Consider the following 19,901-nt stretch of genomic DNA (forward strand, 5'->3'; position numbering starts at 1 on the left):
TGTCGACACCTGGTACCCGGGACGTACCTGGCCACCATGACCTGTGCAGCCAAGGTTAGCCTCCGTCTCGGGAACAATGCAACCGAGCACAACAAGCACAACGAGCACCGCCAATTTCCCTTGACAGTCATTACGTTCTTGGCCACATCCCAACTCTGACTGACCTCATAGATGAACTCTAGGTTGTGCTGGCGAGTATGCGAGGGTCGAAAGAGCTGATGCGCTGAGCGTAACGGAACCGGCCCTCCTGAACCGCCAGTGGCAGGCGGGGATCTTCCAAAGTTGGTGAGGATCAGCCCATACTGGAGAGGGTGGAGAGGCTGGAGAGGGCGGGCCGAGGGTGGGGGAAGGGTTGGGATAGGGAAGTGGCAAGTGGGGCAGGTGGGGAAGTGGCAGTGGAGAAGCAGTGTGGCAGTGGGGGAGGTGGGGAAGTGGCAGTGGAGAAGCGATGTGGCAGTGGGGGAGAGTGGCAGTGGAGAGTGGCAGTTGCGTGGTTAACGGCGGCACACCGGGGGGCGCATGGAAGCGTGCCCGGCGGCACCGTGGGAGTGTGGCGTTGTGGCTTTGATGGCGCGTGTTTTGATGTGGTAAGCGCCAGGGCCAATATCTCTGGGTAGATCTGGGGCCATGAACCTCCCTCCCATCCACCCTCCTTCCTCAGATCCCATATCCCATAACGCCCGGTTCGTGGATCGTGGTGTGGTGCATCTGAACGCCCTTGGAGAAATCCCCGTAAGGCACCTGCCGCCAAATCTATCCCTGCCGTCTTCCAGAGCGCCTTTGCTTTCGTTTCTGGTCATTGACATCGGCATTGTCATTGTTTGCAGAGGTCCGAGCCCCAACAACGTTTGATATCTCTCGCTCGAGCACAGGCATGCCTGCCCAATCGCCTGAGCGCGCTTGCGGGTAAACTTCTGATACGATGGGCATACGTGTTGGGGTCGGGGTGCTCGGGCCGCCGGATAAAGCCAGCAGCGGAATTTGGGGGTATATATCCGCCCGGCACGGTATTTTGTACACAACAGTAGGTCAGGAGGTGCGTCGGGGACCGTGTGAGCCCGAGAGCTCGGGAGAAGGAGGGCATCAAGACGCTTGGGTACACGGAGATTCATACGCAATAGGGCAATACTGGCCCGAAGAAGTCCCAAAATGCAGGCACCAAAAATAAAACCCTCCAGATCAGAGACTGACGTTAGCAGGCACGTCATCCAGATGCATCCGAATTTGACGTCGCAGAACAGGCACCTCTGCACAGAGGGCTTTGATCACCCGGACCCTCGAAGGGAACAACGTCAAGCCCACTAGGTCAAGCCTACTAGCACTGACGTGGGCGTGGTAGGGGCGCGGATCGGAGTTGGCACAGGCCAGTGTGGAACACTGCGGTACTCACTGAAGGCGTGGCGTTAGTTTCGTATCCTGCGCGAGCGCGTGTCACTTATGCCAAGCCAGCATGCTCAACCATTACTAGAGTCAGCCGAGAACAAACGGCGGCGTACTGTTCGCAAATGTGTCCCAGTACTGCGGCGAGTTGACTTCCTTGCTTGCAGAGACGACGTCGTGAAGCGGGTATAAGCTGGATGGGATCGCGCCAAACGCGAGGCTCGAGTCGCCTGCGAACTGCTGGTCGTGCAGCTCAGCATCGGGAACAGCGTCGGCCATCACGTTCTTCTCAACAGCATCGGTAAGGACGTCGACAACAGGCATCGTGAGGCCAAGGACCCCGAGGAGGGACTGGTTCGAGACAAGACTGGGCCGCAGCTCCTTCGGCTTGCCTCCGTCACGTCCGAACTCAGAGTTCGCAGTGAGAAATTTGTTGAACAAATCCTGGATCTGGTCCGGGTTGGCAGCAACATCAGACGGCGGAGTCTCCAAACCTTGGCTCGCCGCGGCCGGTGTGTCCTGCGCCGAAACAGCACTGCCTGCGCGGCTGGCGCGAGACGAGCTTGGTCTCGATGACTCCCTAGTCGCTCTTGAGTTTCCCCTCGTGTGTGAGAATGGACGGCCGCCACGTTCAAAGGACGTGTTGTCCTGTAAGGGATGAAAGAGATCCTCCCCACCCGACTCCCCACTCTGTGAACGGCGCAGCGAGGAAGCGCGCTTGTTGAGAGTGTGGATCTGCAGGTTAACACAAGAGGCAAATACAACTCACAATTGCGGCCTCCCTCCGGCTGAACTCGTCACTGTTCGGGCTGTAGGGGTTGTGTTCCATGAAGTTGGTCATAATCTTCCACATGTCCGAAGCGTATGGCGAGTTGGGCTCCAGTAAGAGGTTAATCCCCGCGATCATTGCGCAGTTCTGCGGTTAGTTGCGACTAGACGTCATCCAAATGACACCCACAAACTCGCGGAACGAGCCTCCCAGAAGCGTCTCGAAGAAGTCGGGGTTCTCCTTGTGGAATGCCTGACGCTGCGGATTAGCTCAGAGCCACTTCCGGTTTACAATTTTGAAATCCGTGATGGCCGCCTCGAAGCATGCCCGCCGCGACAGAGCGTACTTCAGACTTCGTACTTGACGTAAAAACCACGGCCGATGAAGGATTATCGTAAAGTGGAGTATTTCAGTCTGGATGTAGTAGCGGTGCACCGCGAGGAAGGGCTGTGCTGTAAAGTCAGCCACTTAATCAGCAGCCAATTATTCACCCTTATCGAGAGACTTGTCCGGGGTGAGCATCTGAAATTGACGAGGAAGGTCGTCATGGAGCTTGCGGAGCTGCTGGTCGATCGCCTGGACGTCGCAGTACTTGATCGGATTGTGCAGTTTCTGGAACTGGTTCACGATCTGAGACACGATACCAGCGAGGCGGTTCCGTAAGATGAGGAAAGTGGCGAACGTCGGCTCATCGAGCGGTTTTGAGCGGGGCATGGTGTCGGAGTTGAGGAGCGACGACAACTCGACATTGCTCGGTTCCTTTGTGTCGTAAAAATTGGGGTTGATCGACACTGGACGGCCGAGGAGACACGAGTACGTGGCGTCGGCATGGCACAAGTAGGACCAGAGGCGGCGACGATATTCTGTCATGTACGGGTCCATGTCAAGAAGACTGCCGTCACGGTGCAAGCAGAGCGCAGTTGCAGTCGCGGTGGCAGCACGGAACTGGAGCCAGCCCTCCGCGAGCCGCCGTTCATGCATGAGCACGAGATAGAGGCCGATCTATGTAAGCTCGGAATGAATATTGCGATGACTCACAAGGATGCGCGTCTCGACAAGCTGCAAGTTCTCGGCGTTGAGTGACGTCGAGACCATGATACCAAACTGTGCGCCCCAGAGCAGTTTCATGCTAGCCTTGCGCCTCTGCTCGACGGTGTTGTTCTCCGACGTGCCTTCCGGGGACAGTCTGATTGCAATCGCCAGGACAACAAATATCAGGGGGAGCGCCAGCACCGAGGCCGGGGTAATGTCAGCCCCGGAAGCGTAGACAGCTTCGTAAGCTGGCGCGACGTCAGCACGAGTTCCAAGGTTAAATTCGAAGCATTGAGGTTAATTTTATCTCACCTTGTCGAAACAAGTGCTCGTCTATTGGGTAGCGAATCGGATTGACCTTTGTAAAGAAAAAAGCGACGAGCTTGTCGGCGCTGTCCTTTGGAGGCAGGTCCCGAAGAGCCTTCCGGAGCTGTTGGATGAGCATTGACATTACAATCCCGCCAAGATGCAACTGTAAACGCACAGTGACGGTGCCACCTTCGTCGACAATATTCTCCAGCTGTTCACGTACTGATCCATGGTAGTCGAGGCCAAGTGGCGTTCGAGTTTCGCTCTGCGGCAGCGGGTTTCGGCTGACAGTGCCGCGGTCCAGGCCACCGAGCCACACGTCGTCTGCGGTCTCAGACTCCATGCGGCCCAGCGCGCCAGAAGTTGCGGGTGACGCAGACACGGGAAGCTCAAGCTTCGCGTGCACGGCCGGAGGTGAGCCTGCTGGCTGGTGGGCTAGAGTTTAGCCTAGTTCTGCATTTTCAGTAGAAGAGTGACTCACTCTGCCTCCACTCGGCCAAGGCGTTGCTGTTCTCCAGGCCATCGACACGATTAAGGACGGCATTGACAATGCGCTCTAGCTTATGGACACGGCCGTTCAGAGCAATAGGTGTCGCTGCCTGTTCGGGAATCTTTGAGCGCGACGTCGCAGTGTTGCCTTCGACCTCTGTTTTGGGCTTGGGCCTGGGTGGCGGCGATCCTGACCGTGCGCTGGGAACACAGAGGTGCGGCACCTTGCGGCTCACGCAATGTTGACATGGTGTCTCGCGGTTACACTTTTGTTTGCGCTTCGCGCACTCCGCACACGAAAAGGCCTGACGGCGCTTCTTCCTCTTCGGCTCGGGGGCAGCGGTGTCCTGAGGGCTTGGTGCTGGGTGTTTGGAAGTCGACCGGGCGCTCGTCAGGGCCGAAGTCGAGGGCCGTGCTCCGATTGAACCCCGTGGAGACAACACTGCCACTCCAGGCGGCTCATGCAGAGGTGGGGGAGGTGGCAGTTCGTGGCCCTGGTGGATTCGTGGAGAGACGAACGGCTCGTGGCCACGCATGGGCGACTGGTGATGATACAACTCACCCTTTGCATAGCCTGGTGGGAGAGGGTTGGGGGACGGTGGCGCTTCCCAGTGGCGTGGCGCGTAAGTGGCAGCGGAAGGAGGCTGGGGGTAGTCGGACAGGGAAGGTAGCCTTTCGGTGAAGCGGGGCGACATTGCTGGTGGGCTCCAGCGCCTGCTCGAACCGGGGCGGGGCATGTCCATCGTTGACGGGGACACTGATGCATGGGGTCCGGCGCCCCAGCCCATATGCTCGCCATGTGTGAGACCAGGGCTGGGGACGTCACGCATGCTGGGTGAGGGGGGATAATAGCCACGGGGACTAGCCGATATGGGTGGTGGGAGGCCGTGGAGGAATGATGACGAGGATCGATGCAATGGTCGCGCGTCGGGTGGTGGGGGGAACCGATGATCACGATCGCGATCGCGGATATCGCGGTCATCGCGGTCGCGCTGCATGGCGCGCTGATGAAGGGAGTGGATGGTGGAGTAGCGTTATGGGTGGGGGAAAGATAGTGAGAGTGGGGTAAAAGGTGGATGGTGGGTGGGGGAGCGAGGCGGGAGCGAAGACTGCCGCGTGGCGAGAGTGTTGGTGGTGGTGCGGGAGGCGTTGGTCGAATCTGTCCAAGTAGATCCAACTGAGAGTATGCAAACGAGAGATTGAGCAAACGAGTGGTGGTTGGATTGCGATAGGATATTAGATGATGATGTGATGAGTCCGGGGCCGGCCGGGCGGAGTCCGTTGTTCGGGTCGAAAGGCCTGAGGAGGCGCGAGACGATAGGGGTGTGTAACTGGGGGATAGTTGTGGGTAGCTGTGGGTAACTTGGGAAGCCTGGGTAGGGATATTTGCGCACTAAAGAACGGGGTTGGTCAAAGTCGGGTTGCATGCAGAGAGTGCACTCTTGCAGTTGATAGCATTGGGTTGGCTAGTTGGCGGTGACTTGTCCTTGCAACGCCAGACTAGGCTAGGTTAGGCTCAGAACGAGGCCCAAGCAACCGACTGCTTCCAACATGAGGTGTACGCCGCCGATACTTGACACCCAACCTGTCGGATCAGGACTTGAGCGGCTTGAGCGGCAGAGAGACAGTGAGAGAGAGAGAGAGCGCGCGCGCGCGATGGTTTCCGTGCCTAAGATTCGAGGCCAACTGGGAACTGTCGCGGAACCCAGAAGAGCAGAGGTTGGTTTTGAGACAGGCCGGGCCAGGGAAGGCAAGTATTGGTGCGGCAACCTTGAGTCTGCCTCCGAATGGTCGGATAATATCCTCCTACCTGTACAAGGGGTGGGCGTGCGTATCTTCCCAGGCTCGGAATGACGGCAGGAGGGCGGTACAAGGCTAACTAAGACCTGACCTCTGGATGACAAGAGCGAGGAATAGTATGGAGAGGATGGAGCGAGTGGTGGACTAGGTGGTGGTGGTAGGGGTGATGAGTGGTTTCTGATGTGGAGCGTATCCGACACGCTCAATGAGGCTACTTCGGCAATCGTGTCAGGCTCGTAGACCAGATTACAGGAACTTTGTGACAGAGACTACTGGCGGTCTGGCGGTCTGGCTGATTTGAGGGTACAGTATACAGTATACAGTCTGACCAAGTATCAAGTAATCAGGCTGCAAGCTGCTGGCAAGCTGACAATCAGGCAGGTCAGGCAGCAAGTAGGGTAGCAGGGAAAGTACACGAAACAGAAGAATGGTAGGGGACCACGCGAGGGACATGAGGGCCCAAAAGGCCCGGAGGAATGAAGGCGGAGATGACGAGTTGGATGGGGCCGGGCGCTCCAGACAGGCAAACAGGCAAACAGGCAAGCCGTAGAGGGAGTTGTGAGAACGGGGCGCTGGAACATGATAGTCCAAAGAGGGCGAAATGGACCTTTGTTGGCGCAGTTGTAGCAGCAAAACCAAAGATGGCGTCAGGTGGCTTATTTGGTCTACTGCCCGACTCCCGACGACTCCTGACGTGCCGACGTGCCGACAGCCAGCCAGCCAGCCAGCCAGCCAGCTTTGGCTTTGGCCGCTGTAACATTATCTATTCTGTACAATACCATGTCTCTATCGAATGCACTGATCAACTAGAACTAACAAAGCCTTGGTTGACAGTATCCTCGTGTCCGCTAGCTCTTGATCCTTATCCCCGTGGTGTCTTACCGAACCTCTGGTCTTTGCCAGGGCCAAAGCCAGGGACAAAGTTGTCCGCCCGTCGGCGACTGGCAACGCTTCGGCGGCTTTCAGTCAGGTCGGAGTGAGGAATGGTGAGTGTTGTTGGCCCCAGAGGAAAAGCGCCAATAACGCCTGGATCAACATATGAGACAAGGTGAGGAACAACCCCGATATCACGGGCCAACAAAGTGGGCTTATGCGCACGACCGGGGAATGGTCTAACAGATGGGCTGGACGACGACGACTGATGGGGCCCATATCTGCCAATTAACAGATGTCCACCAGGCACCTCGACCCGCATTGAATCCTGTATGTGGCTTGGCGGGACGCCTCCGCCTCCGCCACACGCGGCATCTTGACCTGTCTTACGTTGGTCTTGAAATGTGGTGCCTCACTCCCGTGCGCAATCGAGCTGGATGAGGGCGACGAACCGCCATCGGATGTATGTAAGACAGGGGTAGCTGGTACACCGGTACGAGGGTGCGCTGGTACGGTACGGCCGACCTGAGGACGTGGTAATGGCCCAGCAAGGAGTGGAGTACCGAATAACATGCTGGCTGAGAGTGCGGAACGTAAGTGCGTCAATGTGCCGAGGTGACACCAAGTAACGCCACACAGAGCACGTGACAGACTGTCTTGGAGCTAAAGTGCTGTTTGGGCCCGTCTTCATGGGAAAATGGGAAAGAGCAGGTTGAACTGAAGAACGGACAGAATTGTTTAGAGCACTCGAGAGAACAATGCAGTATTTACATGTTCCTTATGAGTCTAACGATAGAAGTTGTAAGGGTTAGTTAAGATCAGTATTGTAGCAGGATTTTAGGTAGTCAACTAGCCCTACGACGCCACAGACTGTGCTAAGTAGCCAATCTGTGGCGTCGTAAGGGTAGTTTCGACTACCTAAAGTCTTGCTAGAATATAAACAGGATACATTAGGAATAAACTCCGATCCTCCCTATTGCCTTTTGCCTTCCTGGCCTTCTAAATGGCCCTATCCTATTTTGCCGAGTGGCCGAGTCCCTGTCAAGTAGACGACCCAATCGCCGGCCGGCCGGCCGACCGGTCGCCATCGATAACGCAATGGAATATCCAAGTCCAAATTAGTCCAAACTGTGTCCAACTGTGTCCAGCTTTGTCCAGCTTTGTCCAGCTTTGTCCAGCTTTGTCCAGCTTTGTCCAGCTTTGCACGAGGGCCACATTAGGCCAACCCCCGTTTGGGGTTTGCCTCTTCCAAGGCCCAAGCTTCTTTACCTGTTCCTGTTCCCCACCCCTCGGACCTTGGTTACCCTCTCTAGTAGCGGGCTTGACCTGGACCATACCTCCTTGTTTCGCACCACCAATAAATAGAATCACTCCTCGCACCATCACCTTCCTTTCTTGTCATATTGTCATCACCTCACCCGACAAAACAGTAAATCACAACCAATCATCATCATCATCACTCTTCTGATGGAACGGTACTCAGGACCTGCTCAGGTACCCGAGAGCCCCAGAGTCGGGCTTCCAATATCAGCCGCCTTGACTCTACTCCCGTAGAGGCAAGAGGCTCTACCTTTGGTGGAAGTGGCACAAGTCATTCTCGCCGAGCAACAATCCCCTTCCAACTAGTCAATCTTCTCGATCGAGGAGGAATAGCTCTGCTATGCCGCCTGAGCACCGTCCGTCTTCTCCCACTCGGCTGGCGTCTTGAGGCGCAGCGAGAGCGCGTGCAGGCCCATGTCGAACTCGTCCTTGAGCAGCCCGTTGACGAGGCGGTGACGCGCAATCTGCGTCTTGCCCTCAAACGCCGCTGAGACAATGGCGACCGCGAAGTCTGATACACCCGTGCGCATTAGGGACCAGAGTCGTCACCGTCGTCGTTGCCACGCAGGACAGGTAACGTGTGCAAGGTGTAGCGCAGAGTGGATGCGAAGGAATCATGGAGCAACAGGAGATGGGGCAAGTTGGCCGTGCGGGAAGGTGTCATGTGACACGGGAATGTTTACGAGTGCCGGTAGGTACGGGCATCACAGGTGGATGACGCAGGCGTACGGTCGAGTAGAGTTATCACCCAGTCGAACAGAAGCGGACGACAAAAACAGAGTCGAGCGTTAGGTTAGGAGTGTTCGACGCCATACCAGCACCATAACATGAACAGATGAGGAGGTTGGAAAGGAAACGCGGTCGTCAGCACCGATCTGCTCGCATTGGCGCCGCAGCCACTCACGGGTCTCGCCATTGCCGCCGCCGACAGCGACCATTGGTGCGTGGTGCGAGTGCTTGGACGAGTCGTTCGAGATGCGGATCAGCTGCGGCTGGAAGGCGTCCATGAGCTGGTGTCAGACTGATTGGCGGTGCAAAGGAAAGCGGGGAAATCATGCCGTAGGAAGCAGGCAGATCGGAGTGGAGGAACAGGAGCCCGCTCATGACGCTTCCGGTGCAGATGTCGCCGCCGTAGTCGAGAGCGAAGCACATCATGTCCACACCTTCCTCGGCACGCCTGGCTGTGCCCTCCCCTCACGATTGTTCCCGTTCGGCCTTCCGCCCTCCCGCCCAAGTCTCACCTTCTTCTGCATCGCCGTCTCGACCGGGCCGGGGACGCGCAGGGCGGTGCGGCCCGACGTGGACGCCTGCTGCGCCTGCTGTGCCATTGGAAGGAAGGCTGGGACTGCGGTCGGACGGAGTGTGGTGAGCCAAAAGCGCTTCAGGAGGGACTGCGGGCGGGAGGAGAGCATTGGCGATGGGGTCGTGGGGCGAATGAGTCCCAGTCCGAGTCCGAGTCAGAGTCCGAGTCCAGCAAAGGCAGTAAAGGTCGAGTCCGTGAGTGGAGTGGTGCAAGAGAGGGAGAGGGGGGGGAGATAAGAGGCGAGTTGACGTTGACCTGTATCTGATAGCCCATTGGATCCTTTGACTTGCCGGCCAGTCAGAGTAAGCGCCACGTCATTTTCAATCAAAATGTGGAGGTTGGATACAATCGACATGTTAGGTGGCAAATCCTGACTTGACCACTCACCCAAAACACCACACACCATGGCCATCCTGACGGACGAAGAACGCGATATCGACCCGTACGACGTGCTCGGCGTCACGCTCGAGATGGGGGAGAAGGAGATTCGCAAGGCGTATCGTAAGCTCTCCCTCCGTTGTCATCCGGACAAGAATCCTGGTCCCGAAGCAGAGGCCATGTTCCACTCTATATCTCTGGCGCTCGCCATTCTTACCAACCCCGAGAAACGCAAGTTCATCGATGGAAAGTTAGCTCAGTCGCGGGCACAGGCTGTCCGCCGGGCTGAGATGGACAGTAAGCGTAAGGCCAAGGTCGACGTATGTTCTAGTTCTAATTCTGGTGGGTGCTGACGACCAGGACCTGTTACGGCGAGAAGAGGATGCAAAGCGCGCGCGCAAGGACGCTCTGGATGCGAGGAAGGAGGCGGCTAAAGATGAAGCCGTGCATGATGCTGGGCGCCGGATGGTCGAGGAAAGGCGGAAACGACAGGAGGCCGCCATCGCCGCCGCCCGACAAGAGAAGAAGTCATCACCACCCCCTGCACCACCGCCTATCTCCCCCGAAGATCTGCAACTCAAACTCCAACTTCCTGTTGGATGTACACAGGGCGATCTCGAGACCGCTTTGAACAAGTACGGCGCTATCGAGGCCGTACACGTCGCCCTGGCCAAGGGGAAGAAGGGGCCGCGCGCGCTCGTCGAGTTCGCTGCGGGTAACTGGGGCGGATGCTGGGCATGCATGCACGATGGGGCTGGGATCGGCGCCAAAGCCAAGTGGGCGGCAGGGGAGCCTGCTTGGGTACAGTGGGCCGCTCAGCAACGGGAGAACGGTAAGGGAACCGGGTTTGGGTTCGGGTCGGCTCCTGATATCTCGGACATGAAGGACCGACAGAGGCAGCGGGAAAAGGATGCCGCGATGGAGAGCGCGACGCTCCTCCGCATGCGGCAGGCTGAGCGGGAGCGGATGGTGGAGGAGATTCGGCGCGCGGAGGCTTAAGAATAGTTGTACACTAGCATAGTCATGTTATAGAGGGCCAGCAGTGGAGGAGAGACACCTGGTCGAAATGACGAGACTGACGGCCTGCATCAAGCTCGCTGAGCGGCGAGTCTCTAGGACGCGTTCATTGACGTTGTGAGACGTCGCGATGAATGACACGCACTGGCATCGAACCACGAGAACAGCACTCTCTGGACCAGAGGGCCAGCCCCGCCATGGCTCTAGACGACCTAGTTGACACATGGCGACAGCCCACTAACGTGATTCCCCTCAACCACCCTCCAAAGTTCTGCCGACGCCCTGCTCGCTTTCCCCGGGGTGCTTTGAAGCAGCATAACGCACTGAGACAGTCCGTGAGGCAGCCCGCGGCTGATGTGATCCCCGATAGAGACTCCGACGGCAGCGCACGATATGCGGGGATGTGACACATCAGCTGGTATCGATTGCTGGATTCTCCGCGGTATGCACGTTGTCGTATCGGGGGACTGTCTCAGCTTGTATCGACAACCCTGCAGGACACAGCGCTCTTGCTTTTGCCGCCGTGGATTCTAGGTCTCTGGGATTGGCGTTACACTGGGACAGGAATTGACTTCCTCCGCCCGCGCCCGAACGAGCAATCGCACGGAGGATAACAAAACGGAGCTGCTGAGCAGTTAGCTGTTCCGCGTGACATATAGTGTCTCAGCATCCACGCGACATATCAGTGCACTCCCGGCTCGCACGAGCCCCAGTCCGTCAGTCGGTCAGCGGTTTGCCTGTCACCAAGCAGGCATTCACCCGGTCGCGCGCATTAGCGCTCTTTGTTTGCAGCTTTTCATATGTTTTTACGGTTTATCGTATTTTCCTCTATCGCCGGATCGCTTTGCCGGCGCTCCTCAGCTCGCTGTGTGTCAGCTCGTTCAGATCCGTAGGCGCCAACTATGCTAAGGCCATCCTGGCCGTGTCCAACTCACTTATACGCGGACTCGATGCACTTGTAGATATCGCGGTATTCGACGACGAGACAGGACTGCGAGTCGCGCGACACGAGCATGATCTTTTCGCGCGAGCGCGCGCCGGCGTCGAGCTGGTGTCAGCTGAGCTTACGAAGGCGGCAGCTCGTCAGGCTCCGGCGGTGGACGCCAGGCAGTACTCACCTTGTTCAGAACAGTCAAGACGTGCGATAGGTCGACCACCGGCTTCCCGTCTGGCGAGACTTGGTGGAAGACATAATCGCGAAAGAGTTTGAGGACGTAGCGGTCACCAGACTCGGACCACTGAGGGTCCATCTCGAACTCGGGGCGCTCATTAATGAAACCAAGCTTGATGAGCATGCGCGCGATCCGGCCGTTCTCCACCTCCGCACCGAGGTCGCTCTCCAGCGCGTCGTTGTATGCCTGCAGCGCGTCGAGCTCGTTGAGGATGCGCGGGCCGGCGAGACGCAGCACCTCATCGATCGTCTTGAGCGCCGTCGGCTTGCCCAGCAGGTAGCCAACGAGGTTCTTGAGGTCGAGGCTGTACACGCGGCCAATGTATTCGAGGCCCTGCGCGATGCTCTGGGCGTGTCCGGGCTGAACAAAGTCCGCACACAGCGCCATGACAAGCTGCCCAAAATTGAGAAGGTCCTCCTGCTGGTACATCCCCATGGGCGTCTGCACATCGAAGCTCAGCACGTCAAGGATGCCAACGCCGTTGATGCGCACGCGGTTCTTGCCTGTGATCAAGATCTTGTTCGCGTCGAGGCAGCGCACGGACAGGCCAGCCGTGTGCACGGCCTTCAGCGCGTTTGCGATCTGGATGACGTAGCTCCACATGATGCGTTCGGGGATGGGCACACCCGCTTGACGCCGATGTGCGATCGCGTCAGGGTTGAGCCATTCCTCGGCGATTGTCGTTGAGTCTGGGTGGAAATCGTACACCATGACCATGGCTGGAGTCAGCTCTGCTGCATGTCGACAAACTGACAGTTGTCATTGAACGCCTTAGTTGTGAACGCCTCGCGCAGCCCGACAATGTTGGCATGCCGGATCTGGCGCCACGTCTCGACCGCGGCGAACGCGTTCTCGCTCGAGAGCTTGTAGCCTTCCAGGCGGCGGAGACAATACACGTTACCATCAACGGTGCTCGTTGCGCGGTACACCGGTCCGGGGTGGTGGAACACACGGCTGACGTTGTTCATTGTGGCGGGATTGCCAAGCGGCACAAGCGAGTGGTAGACATGCACTTCTGCGGGGAGGCCCTGCGAGATGCCCGGGTTGGCAAATGTTGCCTCCTGTCGCGAGTGGACCATCCGGCGCAGCTCGTCCGGAATGAAGAACGAGTGCATCGGCTGACGGCCTGGCGCGAGGTGGGGCAAGGGTCCCGTGTACAGATGGTACTCGGGCTGGTGTCAACTGGGCTGATCAAGCTCTACCTCACCAGGCGGCGTTGCGCAGGCGGCATGAACATGCTCGTGTCCATGCCAGACTGGGGATCAAACCCGAGACCCTCGTCGTAACCCATCCCGTGCTGGTGTTGGTGAGGCTGGTGGGGATGCTGCGGGTGCTGTTGATGCTGCTGCTGCATACTCGGCATGCCGTCCACCGGCGGGTTGAAGGGCGCAGCGTTCGCCCAGTCCGTAGGCACAGGCGTCGTGCTCGACTGCGGTGCAGGTCTGCGGTTAACGCATGTGGGCGGAACCTGCGGAGAGGCACGCAGTCCGACGACACTCACGAGGAAGAGGTCTCGCTCATCGCGGTCTTAGGGACAAACACGGGCGCGGCGAGGTGCTCCGCACCCAGTCCCGAAATCGTCGAGAGAGACGGGTCCTTGGTCTCGGGCGACGCAAAGGGCGTGGCGTGTACACTGAGGTTAGTGGGCGCTCAAGGAGCAAACAGTAGGCGCCAGTCATAGGTCCGACGAAAGTCGGTAGGTGGAGAGTCCGCGCCAGCCTGTGATTGAGACGCGTATCCAGCATCTTGCCCGCAATGAAATGGTAGGCAGGAACCGTGGCGGCTTCTCGCGGGATAGGGAACCTGTCAACGCGCTCTCACTCACCTGAGCGACGTCTTAGTGGGGGAAGTCACTGGTGCTGTCGACGGCGCGGCCAACGGGTCGGTGCCAGGCTGTCGTTAGCGGTGATGCGTCACATCCGATGGGATTGCTCACAGGAGGATGGTAGTACGGACACTGTGTGTCAGCATCCTTCGTCTACTTTGACTCACGCTCTGTTCAAAGCGGCACGTCCTGGCGTCAGGGGAAGGGCGCGCGCTGGACGTACCCATAGATCAATACGTTGCGGCACAAGCGCTGCGTCGCGTCTGGTATAAGCTTTGTCGGGCAAGGCAGTTCTGCAACGAGCGGGTCATCAGAGACGCGCCACGGGCGCGCGTTGCCGCTCTGTTGACTCACCCTTCTTGGGCTTCTCTGGCGTCTCGGTCTTCGCATTGTCGGGCGGCCGAACGATCTGGATCGCGTTGGCACGAGGGGCCGCCATCACGTCTGCGTCGCGGTGGGCGCGGGGGACTACGCGGTGATGACTAGCTTAGGGAGAGCCGACAAGATGTCCGTCGCTTGAAGTGGAAAGGAGAGATGGTAAGAAAGGAGGAGGGAAGGAAAAAAGGAAGCAAGGAAGGGAGGACAATGAGCAATGAATGAATGAATGGATAGATAGATGGGTAGATGGATGGATGAAAGGATGAGTGGATGAGTGGAAGGAAGACTACGGGTTCAACAAGGTGATCGGATAATGGAGGGCGGGGCAGTCAAAGGGGCGAGCGGAGCTTGGAGTGAGTTCCATTCATTCACATCATATGCAGTCTCTGCCAAGCAGGTCAGACTTACTCAGTCATCGGTGCACTTGTCTGGCATTTCTGGTATCATTGCTAAGCCAGCATGAATCCTGTGGGGCAGTTGCATTGCCGCATCGCTACTCGGCCCATCGCGTCTCGGCGTGAGAAGGTCCAGGGCACGCGTCACGCATTCCAAAGGCCCCAATAAACTCCACTCCAAACTCGTCTTCCAAGCAATGCATGAGATCTCTGGGTAGTACAGATGCATGGTATACAACGATGCTGAAACAGGGATACTACTTGTTCGCCTCCCAGTGTGCCTTGCCAAACGTCGACGCGACGATGAGCGGGAACACAAGCGTCGCGTCAGCATAGACCTGCCGTTAGCTGCCAATAGGACTATCCAAGCTACCTTGACGCTCTGCGCGTTCGCGCGAATCTTGCCCCACGAGACAGCTTCGTCCGGTCGCGCGCCCGAGTCCGACCCGTCGTACTTGCGGTCAGCCTGTCGTTCGCACGTGCCTGCAAGACTCACCTCCTGCCCTGTGTTGATATACACGGCGTAGTCGGCGCCGTTCCTCTGCAAGTCAGCCAACGTCCATTGTATTGCGCACGAAGAGCATCGCGTTCGCGATCTGGTGCTTGCATACGCCACCACCCAGGACGATCATGCCCGCCTGCTTGGCCTTAATGCTCATGTCGTTCAGTTTGCGGATGTCACCGACAATGTCGAGATTCAGCGGCGCCGGGTCCGCCTTGTACGTGTGGAAGTACATCATGTCACCGAGGGAACCGTCGGTTAGCGCAGGGCAGAACACAGGGATGTCGTTCTGCTGTCAACTACTATCACCGTGAATTAAGCTCACCTTCCAGCACCAGTAGTAGACGCTCTCCTCGTTGTTGATCTCCTTGCCCAAGCGATTGATGACAGTGCTCGGCGTCCACTTGGTCTTTTCGGGGCCCTCCTGCTCCGCGACCATCTGGTCGAGGATCGGCATGATCCAGTCCTCGAACGCGCAGTAGTTCGAGTTGGGCACCAGGAGATTGCCAATGCGGTTGAGGCTGGTGTGAGCGAGAACATTGTGCGACATGAAGCCCGTGAAGGAAGAAGCGGTGGTGATGGATAAGGAGGGTCATCCGTGTCCCACCCGCTCACATTTCCCGAGGGAAGGACTCGGGCTCGGCATCTAAAGCGAGAGTGACGCACGAAACTGTGGCCAGTATCGCTGCCCGTGCGAGGTGACGTTGTCGAAGGAGACGAACACTGACAGGAATGCTCGAATACACACAGCCTTCCTCCACGTCCCGAACGCCCCCAGCTTCCCCGCACAAGCACTTACCCCTTCTTTCGCAAGTCAGCACCACGCAGGTGGAAGTTGCCGAGGATCGTGGACCCGAGGCACTTGACAAAGTCCTCCTCGACGCCACCAGCAGTCGTTACGAGAGCATCAACAAGCTTGTTCTTAGCCAGGAAGAGGATGATCTCGCGCAGGCCAGACGAGATGAGGTTGGACGTGTAGCCGAGGAACAGGGTGAGCGGCTGCTCGGTGTTCTCGCGCTGCTCGCGCTGTCGTCAGCTTAATCAAGCTTGCTCAGGAAGTACGAGCGGCCTCCAGCCCACTCCAATTGCAACGCACCATCTCCTCGATGATCTCGATCGCGCGGGCAAGCCCCGTCGCCTGGAAGCCGATGGTCTCGTAGCTCTTGAGGAGGGACACGAGGTCGATGGGCTTGCTGAGATCGGGACCCTTGACGTGGACCGCATTCTCGGGAATGGCTTCGGAGGGCGTGAGTACGCTGGCGTGGGCGTCAGGCATGATGATTGTCGATGAGGCAATGCAGGAGAGTTCTCAATACTGTCTTCAGAAATCTTGGGCATACCGGCGCCAGCTGGGTGGAGGTGGGAGATGACCACGCGGAATTGGTTCCGCCATCGCCAGACGTCAGATGTCGGATACAATCAAGATGATGGCTCAACGTCGCAACAACAACAATCACATCAACATCAACATGGACAGGCGCGAGGGCTCGTCCCGCTACACCAGCGGTATACCGCGCAACTCTACCACTCGACCAGCAGCGCGTACGCCGCTGACCTCCTCGACTCTTCGGACACCTCTCACTTCCTCGACGCTCGGCAAGCGCGGCGCTGCGGACGCAGGCATGCGAGACGGTGAGTTGTCTTGTTGTCCAGATAGCTGACGGCAGACACGGCGTCTGTCCGCAAGAGCCTCGCGTCTTCGCAGCTACGCACGACAACGCTCGAACGCCGCGTTCTCGAGCTCGAGCAACAGGTGGCCGACAAGGACAGAATCGCTGCGGAGCTGCGCGCCGAGAATGCGCGCCTTGAGAACGAGCGGCACCAGCTCTACGAATCCGAGACGCGGAGGAAGAACGACATCGACGAGCAGGTGCGGTCTTGGACTGCGGAGAAGGTGAGCCCAGCGGTACCCGGCAATCGCCTTTAACACCAGGCCGAGTACGATGCGAAGCTGAGCAAGTACCGCTCCCAAGCGAACAAGGTTTCGGCTGTGTTTGAGGAGCAGGACTCGAATATCGCCAACCTCCGGAGAAGCTACAACCGCGTACAGCGCGACCTGCGGGAGAAGGAGGTGCTATACACGGGGCGGATCAAGGAGCTCGAAAGCGAGCGCGACAAGCTGCATAAGTATGAGCAGCGGTCGCAGCACCTGGCGATCGAAGTCGAAGTGCTCCGGCGCAAGGTGGATGCGAAGCGTGACCGGTCACCGGGGAGGGCAGATGACGGGATGCCAAACGAGAATAGGAGTGAGTGGCCATTACGGCGACGCTGATTATAGGACAATCTGTCTCACTCCAGTCGCAGCAGAGCAAGATCGACCAACTGCAAGGCGAGGTGTTCGACCTGCGTCGGTGGAAGAAGGACGCTGAGGGGCGCGAGAGGCAAGTCGTCGAGGACAAGGCCAAGTTGCGCCGACAGGTGCAGGCACTCGAGGACGAAGTGATCCGGCTGCGGCACGAGCGGGAGTGAGTTTCCTACTAGCTTGACAACTGACGCCAGCTCCTTAACACAGACGTTCAAGGGCGCATCATCCGACGAGGTCACACAGTTGCAGGTGCAGCTTGCTGCCAAGGACGAGCTGTACCAGGAGCTCGCTGCGAAGTATGAATCGACCAACGCCGAGTTGGACGACTCGCGGCGACGCACGGCTCAGCTCTCGGACGACAGCATCGCGGCCATCCTTGAGTTGAAGGGACGCGTGCACAGTCTCGAGCGTGCGCAGCGCAACGCTTCCGAGGGCCAGCGGTACGCCGAGGCGCGAGTGGAGGGCCTCAAACGTGAGCTTGAGGCGGCGCGCTTGGGCCCTGGTGGCGAGGGGCCATGGGGTAACAAAATGCGGGCTCTCGAAGCAGCCGTTGCGGAGTACAAGGGCGCGCTGGACGCGTTTCAGGATGAGGCTGCGGAGGTGGAGGCCCGCGTTGCGCGCGGTGCGGGTTTGGTCAAGGCTTCTGCATTCGAGGAAGCGGAGGCACGCGTGTCCAAACTCGAGAGCGAGAGGGCCGAGTTGGCCGCCACGGTTGAGGAGCTCACCAAGGCCAACACGGCTCTCGACGCCGACATTGCTGAGCTGATGCGCCGTGTCGCGAGCGGCGAGTACAATACCGAGCGGGAGCGCGTCCTCGAGCTGCGCGACAATCCCGCCGCACGGGTCCATGCCGTGCGCCGCGCGCAGCTAGACGACCTGCAAACCGAGAATGCTGCACTTCTTACCCGCCTCAAGGAGCTGGACATTGCCCCATCCGAGGGCGGGACGGGCCTTGTCCCGCGCGCAAGTTACGACCGCCTGGAGAAGGAGCGCGATGCGGCTGCCGCCGCCCACGAGAAGCGTCTACTGCGCCTTAAAGAGATCTTCGGCCTCAAAAGTCGCGAGTTCCTGGAGGCCGTGTATTCGCTCCTCGGGTGGCGCATCAAGTTCGAGGAGAACGGCGGCGAGCTACGCCTCACGTCCATGTACGCTCCCAAGGGCAAGATGGGCCTCACTCTCAAGTTTACGTCTGACGAAGGCCACTTCGGCACCATGCACATGAGCGGTGCGATGAAGCGCGGTCTCGAGGAGGCTCACCAGTTCTGGGTCGTCGAGCGGCAGAGTATTCCGGGTTTCCTCGCACAGGTGACCACCGAGATGTTCGAGAAGACGACGGTGAGTGTAGTGTTGGTCATGCTGACAGCAGTTTGGGCGTGCAGCTGGCTATGTCGGCCTGGGTGTCGAGCAGTAGGCGGAACTGGAGAGTTGGAGGCTGTAGACAGGGCAGTAGAAGCAATTACTGTATTTATAATGCATACTGGCACACACAGGACTCTACATCTCGCCGCACTCGGTGATTCGGACGGTCATCTTGGGCCTCATGTCAGCTCTCGAACTCGGGGTCCCAGAGCTCACTTGTTCTGCGTCCCGGTGGGGACGTTCTCGATCTTGCGCACGGTGAGCAGCCCGTCGATGACTCGCCCGAACACGCAGTGCTTGCCGTCGAGGAACTCGGCAGGTGCAGTCGTGATAAAGAACTGGCACCCATTCGTCCCTGGCCCAGAGTTGGCCATCGACAGCAGACCCGGCCCGGTGTGCTTGATCGTGAAATTCTCGTCCTCGAACTGCGCACCGTAGATTGAGAACGTGCCAGTGCCGTCGTGACGGATGAAGTCGCCGCCTAGAGTCAGCACCTTTCTCTAACCACCAATCCTCACCTTGGATCATGAACTGTGGGATCCTAGCGTGAGCAAACGGGGACGATGATGACAGGAGGCGATGCGTTAACCCGAGTCACTAGGCTGTTCTGCCGCCTTGAAGACGGAGGCTAAACGCCGCGGCCAAACAAATCTCGGATCTGGACGACGATGAACTCACACTCTGGGGATGTCAGCTGGTTTCCTATTACAGAAGCTCACCGATGAAACGTCGCGTTCTTGTAGCCCTGCGGCACAGAGTTGACCCTGCTGTCAGCCACCCGACAGGCACTGGCAGCGGACGCACCTATGCTCGCCTGTACACAGCTGCCGGAAGTTCTCCGCAGTTCTTTCGTCAGTTATAGAAAAGATGGTGATTCACTTAGGCGTGATGTCGCTGAACAGCTCTGTATGTTAGCTGGGGATGCCGGTTGGAGCGAGACGTAGTGAGTTGAGAGGGAGCAAGAGGGAGGAAGGTGGCCGGATACATGGCAGCTCCTAAACTTAGGCCGGCGCTGGCGGCGGCGGCGAGCTCGGCACAATCGCGTACAGTTGTTGCTGTGGGCATGAAGGAACAAAAACGCCGACGACGGCAAGGAGGAAGGTGCTTCAGAGGTTCAAAGAAGCAGTGTACGCACCTATCTTGATACGCCCAGCAGAGTGATCCCCGATGTTGACATCGAAGAAGACGATGGGGCGAATGACGCCTTCTGGTGCGTCGACAGGAGCCATGTTGATGAGCAATGGAGAGTGAGGAGAAGAGAGTTGGCGAGCATAGAGGGTGGAGGTTGTTGACTC

General features: G+C 58.3%; 7 protein-coding genes across 7 annotated transcripts; 2 read left to right on the forward strand and 5 right to left on the reverse strand.

Moving 5' to 3' along the window:
* Positions 1 to 1,179: 1,179 nt before the first annotated feature.
* On the reverse strand, positions 1,180 to 4,809 carry CcaverHIS019_0210530 (uncharacterized protein; the record flags this gene model as incomplete). Its single annotated transcript, XM_060598133.1, has 12 exons — positions 1,180 to 1,186; positions 1,391 to 1,416; positions 1,483 to 2,115; positions 2,150 to 2,296; positions 2,339 to 2,407; positions 2,441 to 2,601; positions 2,641 to 3,151; positions 3,188 to 3,429; positions 3,494 to 3,611; positions 3,666 to 3,925; positions 3,972 to 4,340; positions 4,542 to 4,809. The coding sequence occupies 12 exons, from the start codon at positions 4,807 to 4,809 to the stop codon at positions 1,180 to 1,182; spliced, it is 2,811 nt and encodes a 936-aa protein (XP_060454957.1).
* Positions 4,810 to 8,310: 3,501 nt separating this feature from the next.
* uvi31 (uncharacterized protein) lies at positions 8,311 to 9,384 on the reverse strand (the record flags this gene model as incomplete). Its single annotated transcript, XM_060598135.1, has 3 exons — positions 8,311 to 8,483; positions 8,877 to 8,982; positions 9,214 to 9,384. The coding sequence occupies 3 exons, from the start codon at positions 9,382 to 9,384 to the stop codon at positions 8,311 to 8,313; spliced, it is 450 nt and encodes a 149-aa protein (XP_060454958.1).
* Positions 9,385 to 9,679: 295 nt separating this feature from the next.
* CcaverHIS019_0210550 (uncharacterized protein) lies at positions 9,680 to 10,652 on the forward strand (the record flags this gene model as incomplete). The annotated part of the gene is made up of 2 exons (XM_060598136.1): positions 9,680 to 9,973; positions 10,014 to 10,652. The coding sequence occupies 2 exons, from the start codon at positions 9,680 to 9,682 to the stop codon at positions 10,650 to 10,652; spliced, it is 933 nt and encodes a 310-aa protein (XP_060454959.1).
* Positions 10,653 to 11,498: 846 nt separating this feature from the next.
* Positions 11,499 to 14,106, reverse strand: PAN3 (uncharacterized protein; the record flags this gene model as incomplete). The annotated part of the gene is made up of 11 exons (XM_060598137.1): positions 11,499 to 11,535; positions 11,606 to 11,718; positions 11,789 to 12,561; positions 12,597 to 13,014; positions 13,050 to 13,284; positions 13,344 to 13,475; positions 13,668 to 13,735; positions 13,779 to 13,799; positions 13,835 to 13,856; positions 13,891 to 13,930; positions 14,022 to 14,106. The coding sequence occupies 11 exons, from the start codon at positions 14,104 to 14,106 to the stop codon at positions 11,499 to 11,501; spliced, it is 1,944 nt and encodes a 647-aa protein (XP_060454960.1).
* Positions 14,107 to 14,697: 591 nt separating this feature from the next.
* DYS1 (uncharacterized protein) lies at positions 14,698 to 16,218 on the reverse strand (the record flags this gene model as incomplete). The annotated part of the gene is made up of 7 exons (XM_060598138.1): positions 14,698 to 14,778; positions 14,814 to 14,894; positions 14,937 to 14,981; positions 15,052 to 15,231; positions 15,268 to 15,463; positions 15,742 to 15,968; positions 16,039 to 16,218. 7 exons carry the CDS (start codon positions 16,216 to 16,218, stop codon positions 14,698 to 14,700), a joined length of 990 nt encoding a protein of 329 aa, XP_060454961.1.
* A 148-nt stretch (positions 16,219 to 16,366) lies between these two features.
* Positions 16,367 to 18,658, forward strand: MAD1 (uncharacterized protein; the record flags this gene model as incomplete). Its single annotated transcript, XM_060598139.1, has 6 exons — positions 16,367 to 16,574; positions 16,610 to 16,836; positions 16,876 to 17,188; positions 17,221 to 17,407; positions 17,442 to 18,582; positions 18,614 to 18,658. The coding sequence occupies 6 exons, from the start codon at positions 16,367 to 16,369 to the stop codon at positions 18,656 to 18,658; spliced, it is 2,121 nt and encodes a 706-aa protein (XP_060454962.1).
* A 115-nt stretch (positions 18,659 to 18,773) lies between these two features.
* cyp3 (uncharacterized protein) lies at positions 18,774 to 19,835 on the reverse strand (the record flags this gene model as incomplete). The annotated part of the gene is made up of 7 exons (XM_060598140.1): positions 18,774 to 18,777; positions 18,823 to 19,087; positions 19,125 to 19,147; positions 19,326 to 19,370; positions 19,411 to 19,452; positions 19,486 to 19,510; positions 19,742 to 19,835. The coding sequence occupies 7 exons, from the start codon at positions 19,833 to 19,835 to the stop codon at positions 18,774 to 18,776; spliced, it is 498 nt and encodes a 165-aa protein (XP_060454963.1).
* Between the last annotated feature and the right edge of the window lie 66 nt (positions 19,836 to 19,901).

The sequence above is a fragment of the Cutaneotrichosporon cavernicola genome (genome assembly GCF_030864355.1).
Source record: "Cutaneotrichosporon cavernicola HIS019 DNA, chromosome: 2".
In the NCBI taxonomy this organism is placed as follows: Eukaryota; Fungi; Basidiomycota; class Tremellomycetes; order Trichosporonales; family Trichosporonaceae; genus Cutaneotrichosporon; species Cutaneotrichosporon cavernicola.